This window comes from Lottia gigantea, assembly GCF_000327385.1.
Source record: "Lottia gigantea unplaced genomic scaffold LOTGIsca_26, whole genome shotgun sequence".
Lineage (NCBI taxonomy): Eukaryota > Metazoa > Mollusca > Gastropoda > Lottiidae > Lottia > Lottia gigantea.
In genome coordinates, this window is record NW_008708797.1 from 1,388,026 (window position 1) to 1,400,082 (window position 12,057).

The window sequence follows — 12,057 nt, forward strand, 5'->3', positions numbered from 1 at the left end:
GTAGTCGTATTGTTTTTGGTCAAATCATCCTTATTGTTTGTTTAATTTATGTTTTTAATGAAAAGGTACTCTTGATTTTGAAGTTGGTGTGAGGACGTTGTAAAGCTTTGGGAATCGGAGGAACAAATAAAAATCAGGATGAAAAAGCTTAAAAAAAGACTCCTTTTTTGCTAACCCGAGATAAAAGATGATCTTGCCACTTTTTCGTATGAATAATTATTCGCTAAACCGAGTTTAAAAGAGAAATCGTAAGATAGAAATAATGTGATTAAATACACTGTATATTCAAAGAATCAAATATCTTTGTCTTTTTTCCCTATTTGGAACATAAACATTGGAAATGTTATTATGGTTGAATATATGTTTTACATATATATTGCATATTTATTTCACCTCTTTAAATCAAGCTATTTTCGTCGTGTGAAATTATATGAAGCAAAATTTGTTTGTTTCAATTCTTCAAAGGGTCCTTTCGACATTGACAGATTCTGGTGACGTAGTTTGATTGTAATTATAAGAAGCAGAAGATGTTTTTCGATTGAGAAAGATAACACATTAATGCACCTTTGTCTGATTTTGAAATGGAAAAATATTTATTTGCTGTTAAAAGAAGAAAGAAGGTTGAATCTCATATACATGTATAGTAATATTAGCTTAAGTCTTTTCCATGCCCATTCTCATCAAGTGATCAGACTAGTTCGTTGGTCGGTGAATGTTAAAGAAAGTGGCAGAACTGTACTTATAAACCTAAATACCTAATAACTATTATACTGTGCCTATAAACCCAAATACCTAATAACTATTATACTGTACCTGTAAACCTAAATACCTAATAACTATTATACTGTACCTATAAACCCAAATACCTAATAACTATTATACTGTACTTATAAATCTAAATACCTAATAACTATTATACTGTACCTATAAACCTAAATACCGAATAACTATTATACTGTACTTATAAACCTAAATACCTATTAACTATTAAACTGTACTTATAAACCTAAATACCTAATTACTATTATATTGTACTTATAAACGTAAATACCCAATAACTTTTATACTGTACTTATAAACCTAAATACCTAATAGCTATTATACTGTACTTATAAACCTAAATACCTAATAACTATTATACTGTACCTATAAACCTAAATACCCAATAACTATTATACGGTACTTATAAACCTAAATACCTAATAACTACTATACTGTACCTGTAAACCTAAATACCTAATAACTATTATACTGTACTTATAAACATAGATACCTAATCACTATTATACTGTACCTATAAACCTAAACACCTAATAACTATTATACTGTACTTATGAACCTAAATACCTAATAACTATTATACTGTACATATAAACATAAATACCCAATAACTATTATACTGTACTTATAAACCTAAGTACCTAATAACTATTATACTGTACCTATAAACCTAAATACCTACTATATTTACTATTGTAGGCCTATTTCACCTATAAACTTAAATACCTAATATATAAACTATAGGACTCTACCTATAAACCTAAATACCTAATATATAAACTATAGTACTCTACCTATAAACCTAAATACCTAATATATAAACTATAGTACTCTACCTATAAACCTAAATACCTAATATATAAACTATAGTACTCTACCTATAAACCTAAATACCTAATATATAAACTATAGTACTCTACCTATAAACCTAAATACCTAATATATAAACTATTGTACTCTACCTATAAACAGCGCCGTAAACATTATAAGCTATATAAATTTTTCCAAAGGTGTACCAAATGAAAAGTTGCATTGCAAGTTTTATATGAGTGAGACTCGCCAAAATACTTTTATTAATTGAGCTAGAATTTAATCAAGTTTATGAAATGGAGAAATAGTTAATTCCTCGTTACAGAATGTGGGTGGAAATGCCAATTGCATAGATTTAATAAATTTTATTAACTTGGAAACTTGTTATTTCCTCGTGGTTACAATTGCCACTTAAATGGGTTCAGTATTTTATTTCAAAATGGCAATTAGTTATTTCCTCATTTATATTTTTAGTAACATTCCTTACAATAATATGCGTTTGACTTAGTTATTCCAGCAATTATGATTATTGGATGCATATTAATAATATTATCACATGAAGAACGTAAGCGCAACTAAACGTATTTTATGTTTCTTTTCTTTCCATGAAATCAAAAGCAATTTTCTTAACGCTTGTATGAATTGTTTCAAAGTGATATTTCGTTGAAGCGGTATGATTGTTAATTTTTAGATATGAAATTACAGAAAATAACCGTATCATGTGATGATTGCCGTATATGCTTGACCTTACGTAAATAGATGCTTTCGGTTATACTAACATTGAAATTTATTTGGTACACATTTCAACATCAGTAAAAGGTTTGATCGCATTTTACTTTGATGAATGAAGCATGAGTTACTGTCAATGGGATCAGCAGAACCAAAAAACATATAGTGGCATAGCTGGATCAGTAAGATAATTGTATCAATAATGTTAATACTGAAGTTGGTTGTATACTGAATGGGTATCAGGAACGATATATATGAATTTCAGTAAACCGGGCATGAGTACAACGGGTTTTAATGGCAGATGTCTGTAAGGACTAGGAATGTGTCTGTTATGATCGTATAATGTGTGGATATTCTTTTTATTTGGAATCTTCTCATAATATGATTCTGCCGTCAAATTCAATTTTCATCCAATGCGTTCTCTCCACGTTGATTGCTTTGAGTTGGTTTGCATTCAATCGTTTTATTAAAGAAATATGTGGAAGTATTTTGCTAGATTATTCGACCTGAAAGTTTTTATTGAATGTCTGACTACAGAATCAATATCTTTCAAAGGCGTCAAATATTAATACATTTTTACAGTTTTGCTGCAATTTTGTATGGAGAACAATCAATGGTCAGCCATCTTGCTTCTTTAATAAAGAATCTATTGATTAAAGACTTTCCGCCAATCCAATTAATTTCAGTGGGGAACTTGGCAACACAAAGCAGTAAATTTCTACAATCTTTATGGCATAAAATTAATCTTGTCTGAATGTGGTTTGGAAATGGTCCCATATATTATAAAACTGAACAATTGACTGCAAGACTAGTTTCTGTAACTAAGAGCCATCCGTTACACATTGCGACTGGTTTTTCTATAATTAAACTAAACGACAATTGCATATAAAGAATGAAAAGCTGTAAACCTGGCTGGACTAGCATCACTTTTTTGTGTTTTGTTGTTAAGTGAATGGTAGATAATACAAAATCTGAAGAGTGTGTGGTTTCGGCACATTTCTTGTCCATACTGTTTCCTGTAGGTCCTGCACCTTAAGAAACCAACCCAGATAGTTTCCAATGACAAATGTTTTATGTTGCTTAGAATAAAACATAATGGTGTTCCAAGTTGTTTTGGACTAGTTTGGTCCTTTAAGATATGATCTTTAAACATCTCCACTTGGAATGTTTGGCATTCAAAAAATACTTCATTCTTTCATATATATTTCGACAAACCTTACAGGAACATTAACATATATATATATATATCTATTTTATATCTAATACCTTGCGTGTGTACTTCGCAAGATCTCCGTTTCCTGATGATGCATGTTAAATTGTGTCCTTGTCGCGCCGAGATTCTAATTTGAACATAAATCTGACAACTAGATCAATATCAATTTCAATATAGACGTTATACTGCTTCCTTCATTATACAACCCTATTACCACTTTATAAATTAATATTATCCTTCATAAAAGTCAGAGACTTAGATTGCTCCATTTTCTCTCTGAAATACTATTACAGTCGCCGGTATCTTGCTGATTATTCATGGAATATCTGAAACTATTTCAAGGACTTATACTTTCTTTCGCACAACACATTCTTTAAGTCATAAGCAGTTATTACATTTTAATATGAGTCTTTGATTGACTAACGTTAAAACGACAGATCTCAACTAAAGTGGTGTTATAGGATTGTCTTCAACATCCAGGTCGAATGTGTAAAAAGTTTGGAAATTACCTCAGTTCTGTGTAGATAATAAACATTCCAGATATAAGTATCTTAATGAGCTATGCGGTCTTGTTGAGATGACAAACCCAGAAACATGGTGGCATCAACTGAAGGAGTATTTTTTGCATACATGGGTATTACACTCGGCCTAATTACGATAAGATAGAGTTGGGCGATAAGACGATATTATCGAGAGAAAAAATCCGGTGTATGAGAAAAAAAACTGGACAATACGAACACCGGTATACCGTTGCGATCTTATCTTGACGATATCTTCGCGATATCAGACCTAAAAAGACGATATCATGAGATTTTGGCACTGAGCTCAAATAAACGTGTACCAAAATCATCAATATATTCTTAGATATTCTATATTAGGACAACATTTCAACAACATATGAGTGAAAATGAGTGTGAAAGCACAATGGATCACCTAGCGAAAAGGACACATGTTTTTCTGATCTTTATAAGTTTTAAAACCGTTTCTCAGAGACAGGGGACAGCTTTCTATAGAACTAATGAGTGAATCAATGCTTTTATACTTCTCCACCTCATTTCTCATGACTAGACTGATATTGGCGGAATGTTAAGTGTTGAAAAGGTGAAAAGTTATAGGCCTACATTTTTACATTACATTAACAAATTCCAACAAAAAATACCTAGGCAATTCTCTTTCCAAGAATTTTACCAACTCTTGTCTACACCTGCCAACGATCTCCCAACATGATGTTGCAATCAGGAATGTTGGAGAAATGTTGATAGTGTCAACACACCTTTACCCAAAATACGACAAACAAACAACATTATTATCGGGTATTTCAAGGACATCCTTAACTCTGATAATGGAATAAAAGTACAGAGTGACAGTCCATTGATAATGTCATTCATGATATTGACACATCCTGTGATATCTAATGAAATGGCGTCAGTGGTCAGTATCCAGTGGTCAAATGGTCAATAGCTGTACTTATCTATTACGATAGTTGGCCAATCTTATGGATATAATGACAAGATCATTAAGAGAAGACTGACATATACCTATCAGAACTGTCACTCACACGATCATATCAAAGAGAAGACAATAGGAAGATGCTGATCACTGTATGTCTGTTTACCAACCTTCATGTGTTCGATTTCTTGTCTTGCAGAGGTACCAGTTAATACAGTAGGTTACTGTATTTTCTATCATGCTTGATAACAGAATTACTCTTACAGAATGCCACAGAATTAACAATATGTAAGCTAAATCAAGGATCCACGCATATATAAATAATATGTTTCAATTGTTTAAAATCGAGGTTGAGTTACTGAGTATTAATTATACCTCATAAACATTATCAGCTACGTTATAAAAGACAGAAACATGATTTGTTACAAGGATATCCAATAAGGCTCTCAAATGATCGTTTCTACCAGCTGGTCCTTGGCAAAACATCTTGGCATCGATCTTTCCCGGATTATATGAAGCTATTAACAGCTAGATCGTCTGGAATTATGCAGTGGCTGAGCTAAAGTGGGGCAGAAAGCAAGTTTTTTGGGCAAAAATCTCATAACCAGGTTAAAATTCGGGCAATCTCAGATATTTCGTCCCTCCCACACCGAAATAAACCTGGCTCCGCCACTGGAATATGAATAAAGAAGACTTTTTCATGGACGAAATATCCCACCATTTTTAAGAGCAAGTCAAGTTGTCAAATCGCATGGTCAGACATGAATTGATCTGGTCGTATCTCATGATTTTGACTATTGTAGTAGTGGTGGGTGTTGCGCACGAAGCAGATCATGCTTACTCTTATCGCAACATCGATAGTACTTCTCTTTTGAGGAATCCACTACCCGATTGTGCTATTCTGTGGATGGGCTAGTTGATTGACCAATTGCCTTGCTTATACGGATTTTTATTGCTATCGCAAAGTCTTATAGCCCTGTACATCTGACAGATGTGGTGGCTTAAATCAAATTGTTGCGAATGAAGAGCATAGAGCATATTATGCATAATCTAAACTAACACAACTAGACTAGTAATGCAATATGGTAGACAAAGGTTGACTTTATTATAGCCAGAGATTATTCCAAGCTATTATATGGCAGTGAAAGATTGTCAACTTAAAATCAATATTTGTGAATTGGTACCAAATTATCCTTGGCCACCGTGATCAACCATGACATTGATGGATTTCCTTCACTCTCGCTGTAATAGGCTAATACTACCAACCTCTGTTTAAATCTCATTTTAATATTGACTAGAAGTCACGTTACAAAGAAATAATATTTACACCAATTCTTCTTATGGTAATTTTAACTCATTTTTTTTCTTGTTGGTAGAATTCGTGAAAATGTCTATTGAAATTAGATCTTTTCATGCGAAAATGTCAAATTCAATAAGTATGGTTTTCACTTTAAATTTACAATTCTTGAGGGAGTGAAATCTATTTAAAATCTCCTCTTCAATTATTACCTAGAGGTTTAATTAGCATTTCTAATTAAAAAAAACTCTTTGAATAAGGAAATGTATATTTAGAAAGTGATTAAAACTTTTTCATACGCTGAGGGAAAATTAACTCACTGCTATACGGGAAGTAATATGTAGTAATACCTGAGCTTCATGTCAAGGGCGGATTAAGAGTGAATTGTTGCTCCAGTTGTGAATAATAGTATTTATAATTATGTTACACAATAAAGATATAGTTGAGAATTGCTCATTTATGTTAGATACTCTCCTTTGTCGAAGCGTATATCATAGCTTTAGTATTGACATATTTATAACTTCATTTAGTGAGTCCATCTTGTTTTTATTGGAAGCAATATTATTTTAGGTTTTTAACATCTACCGATAAAACCCTATTGATTATACAGAAACATAATAAAAAATGAATCAATTTCAGAAGTGAAAAAAAAATGTGGTTCTGTTAGATTCAAAAAGAAAGTGAGCTGTACAAATCTGATTTAAAAAATATTGGAACTTATTGCATCGAAAATAAGGCAGCGTTTAATATCCGACATGCAAATCCTTTTATTAGAATCTTAAATGTCAGAGAAGATATCAATAAACCTGTACGATTACAGAAAATTCTCATTTCCACCAAGAATTTTAGAATAACTATTAGCACACACATGGCGTTGAATTAAATTCACATTTAGCTCATTACCTGCGGCTTTTTGAATTTAATCATCGAAATAGAAAAGGCAAATTGCAACAGTGCTGAACTATTTTTCACCATTCTTGATCGATATGCTGATGTACGAGATGTATTTTTCTTCTGAAATACTTGAACTACGGATCATCAAGTGCGGAATCAAATTTAAAGCCTTAACGCTGTTACGTGTTTCAAATAAAACACTTATAAGTAGACAGATATCTTGACAAACACTTATATTTTGATACGTATCTTGACATAATACAAGTATCTTGACATTGACATAATACAAGTATCTTGACAAACACTTATTCTTAAACACGTATCTTCACATACTACAAGTATCTTGACAAACACTAATTATTAGATACATATCTATGACATAAGACAAATACTTATTATTAGACACGTATCTTCACATACTTCAAGTATCTTGACAAACACTTATTCTTAGAAACGTATCTTGGAATAATGCAAGTATCTTGACAAACACTGATTATTAGATACATATCTATACATAAGACTAGTATCTTGACTAATACTTATTATTAGACACGTATTGTGACATAAGTAAATTTCTTGACAAACACGTATTATTAAACACGTATCTTGACCTTGACAAACACTTATTATTAGACACGTATCTTGACATAATACAAGTATCTTGACACACATTAATTAGATAGATATCTATGACATAAACCAAGTATCTTGACAAACACATATTATTAGACACGTATCTTGACATACTACATGTATCTTGACAAACACTTAGTATTATACACGTATCTTGACATAATACAAGTATCTTGACCGACACTAATTATTAGATAGATATCTATGACAAGTATCTTGAGACATGTATCCTGGCATAATACAGGTATCTTTACATACACTTAAATTATTAGACGCGTATCTTGACATACTACAAGTATCTTGACAAGCACCAATTATAAAATAGATATCTATGACATAAGACAAGTATCTTGACATAATACAAGTATCTAAAAAACTAATTATAAAATAGATATCTTATGACATAAGACAAGTATCTTGACAAACAGTTATTATTAGACACTTCATAAATTCCATTACATCATTAAATCAACCATTTCAATACATTCATTTGATTGCCATAAATGTCAATCGTGTACTGACTTGACCTGAAAGTTCATAAGGTCTCAAATCGGCAAGGCCATGAATATATCTGCGGAGGTTATATCCTATAACACCAGCCGAGTACGGAAAATAACTGAAATCATTTGTAAAAGCGGAGAATCTTAAAACACTTACAAACACTTAAAAATGTTCCTTGAGAAACTTATTATAATACTTTTATCTTTAGAAACCTTAGTATTAGACCTATACAAAGTTTCTTGACATATCTTTATTAGATATTATGTATCTTGAAAGACACTACTAGACATTTTCGTGGTAAACTTTTTATTAGACTACTATTTTGAGAAACCTTAGTAATAGACATTATATATCTTGACGAACACTTACTATTGGACATTTTTCTTGAGAAACAATTTTTATTGTCATGTTATTGTGTAATTGTGATACAAAATGTATATATAAAAGTGAACAAATACTGTACTGTCTAGAATGGTTTCATCAACGCACGTTGTTGAGTTGCTTCCCATTATCAACATCGATTATCTCGGAGAGACTGTTGAAGTTTTACGTTATGCCCCTCTTCTTTCGACCTCCTTAATGAAAAATGGGGGATGTTGCAATGGAATCTAGGCAGCTTTCTCTAGTTTTAAATTTATAGATTATCTGACACACTTCCTGGCTTTTTGTGCCTTGAAAATTTGAAAGTTATGTGCATTTGAAGTCTGGAGAAATCTGCGATTTGTAGGCCTATTCATTGTTTATTTACAGTTTAATTTATCTATTTAAGTTTTAATCACTGTTCGTGTTTTCCTAACAAACACTGTAGCACAGTTCACCTATCTTCTTTCTCTCCTCTCTTATCCATCTGAGTGAGTTCTTCACTCACTCACTCACCCTTTCTTTCTCTTTTCATACTCTCATATTCATCTGCATGAATTCATTTCTTCACTCACTCACTCATTCCTGATCTCTGTTAACCCAGGTTCCCTTGGTTTCGGTTCTTTTGTGAATTTCGCTTTCATAAGTAATTTGGTTTCTGAATTGCAAAGACCCTCTCTTGGAAATCAGAGTTTTGTATATAGGTTTGAACTTGATTTTCTCTAGGTAATTTTCTTTATACTTCTTTTTTTTAACTGTGTATTATAGTTTAATCTTTCAATAGCAATTTCATCTTGTGACAGTCATGGTCAATTGAAAATATTCCTTTAAATATCAAATTAAAGCTTAACACAGTACAAATAGTCACAGTACAATTATAACTGTGACAAAAACACTAGAATTGGTGACAAATCACAAGTTCGGAAGACCAAACAATAAGGGTAATGATGGTCAAATTCCAAATAAATCTGTAGCCATGAAAAATAACACAATATTGCATACTCTATATTTATTTCCAAAATGTGTACACCAGAAACTGTACTTGTATGGAGTACATTATGTATAGAATATAACTAATTATATAGCTGTATAAGTATTCTATATAGACATTCATTAACTTGGTATCATAATCATTCATTAGACCATAACTTTAAATATCCAACCTATTCTACAGTACAAAATTCAGCTTGAGCATTATCCAATATATCATAGTCCCAACTACTCAACAGACCCATAAGAAAATGATGCCCATTTTAGTGGTACTAGTAAGAATTAAGGAATTTGGAGGAGTCTGATATTTCACATATTTGTAAGAAGGTTTTTAGTTCCTGTCAATGCCTTTATATTTCTAACAAATATTGAAATAAGAAAGTGTAAAATAATTGCTCAAATGTGCCATACATGCAGGCATTGTGCTTAAGTTCTTGTTTTGCTCATTAACAACTGTCAAAAGTTTCCCTTAATATGAGTGAAAGCACTAAGCTATTTAAGTGGAGTGAAAGCAACTAATATAATGTAAATTATTGGTGGTACTGTTAAGAAAACAAGTCTTAAGATGAACCTTTGTCCAAACAAAACATTTTTCTTATGTGACAAAACTTGAATGAATGTGAATATTATCCAATTTAGGGTAAAAGAAATAATATCTGTTTAACAGCTTTGAACACAATTTCACTTAAAAACTAAGTTCCAATATAGTAACATTATAAAAATTGTGAACAATTATGAACGTATTTAATCTAAAAAACAACACCCTTCACCATTTTATATCTAAATGATCAATATCTTACAGATGATTCAGTTATAACTGAGCACAAATATTTGCACACATCTAGGAAACATTCCAAATATAAAAACTATCAGTTCACTTTATTTAACTCAAAACAAAAAGGACTGCTTTATATTGTATATATTTAAACCTCAGTGTGAACAAATACCTTGCTGTTTCATAGAAAATGAATTTGGTTTTTAACAAATTTTAGTACAACATGGGGTTCCAATTATTGCTTCCGATTTTGAATGGATTTCACACCAAAAAGAAAAATCATATACATCATGGTTCATACATAAAAAATTTATTTTGAAAAATAATTCGACAAAATAATTTAAAATTGGTTCCCAAATTTTAGATTTTAGACACAACAAAGAGAGGCAGAGTGTCTGTGTATGGACAACTAAGATTTAAAAAAAAAATGGACGAAATTGGAATATATTTCACAATTTAAAATGAACACAACAATTAATTCAAAAACAACTAATTCTCATACGTATTTAAAGAAACAACATTTTAAATATTTGAAAGATTGTAATTCATAGAAAATAGTTAAGTAGTTTACTTGAACGGTATATCTTCAATTTTGTAAATTATCCTGAAATATTGTACATAAATCTTAACATCCATAAAACATTCATTTCAAAATCAACAATTATTGCTTGCAGTTTCTCTCCCTGCGATGAAAACAATTATCAAAATACAGTACCCAATTCTTCTAACAGGAATGACTTCAATGCAACTGACTACTAAAATATTTAGTGTTCTTTCTGATCTGACCAATTGGTCCAATTTGTATTTTCTTGCTCTACAGAGCCTTTCAATGAACATCAACAATGAATAGAAGATCTACATACAGTGTATTGTAACAAGCTACATTTTAGAAAATTGTATGATAACTAGTTTGATACTATATCATATTATCTGTCCGTTTGCAATTCAAGATGTCAATTAAAGTAAGAATTAATCATCACAATTCAATCTTTTATCAAAATATATCAACAAACTGCCCCTATAGGAAATGAATAATTCCACACACTTTTTAACTTTTGGGTGGACTGCTGCTGAGAGGTGGCAAATGTTCCGCAGGTGGTGAGGTACCAAATTTGGGTGGACTCATTGAGTATATTCCTCGTGGTTGATCCGCCTCTTCCATGGACAAACTTCTGAGTCTTCCTCCAGTTGGTGGTATTATCCCTCCTTCAATCGAAGCTGACCTCTGAACTCTAGGCATAGGTACACCAGCTCCTATAAAAATATTGCATGAAATAATTAAAACTTGTTTTAGTATTAGTGTTAAGAATCTTGACCACACATAACCATGTTTCATGAAAATAAGATTACAGATGATATTTATTTCTAATGGTAGATTTTTCAATATAAATGAATGGACAGATGATTGTGATATCTGCTTTTACTTGTACTTCTTAGCAATTGAAACAAATGTACATACAGGAATGTAGCAAGATCAAACAGATGAACAGGAAATACTTACCGAAACCCTGTCCTTGTAAGAAATATAAAAAGCTTTCTGCAAATTTATCTGGCTGTAAAAGAAAAACAATCGTTGATCACATTTTTTAAAAAGTATTTACAAATTACTAACCAATAAGCTCTTTA

General features: G+C 31.3%; 1 pseudogene across 1 annotated transcript in view; it reads right to left on the reverse strand.

The window, feature by feature from the left end:
- Positions 1-10,716: 10,716 nt before the first annotated feature.
- LOTGIDRAFT_150144 overlaps positions 10,717-12,057 on the reverse strand; it is a pseudogene marked incomplete at its 3' end in the record, with an annotated part of 50,766 nt that continues 49,425 nt past the window's right edge. Inside the window, exons 13-14 of the mRNA in view lie at positions 11,933-11,984; positions 10,717-11,685 (exon numbers count right to left, since the gene is read on the reverse strand). Coding sequence covers positions 11,489-11,685; positions 11,933-11,984 — 249 coding nt within the window. The remainder of the gene's footprint in view (positions 11,686-11,932; positions 11,985-12,057) is intronic.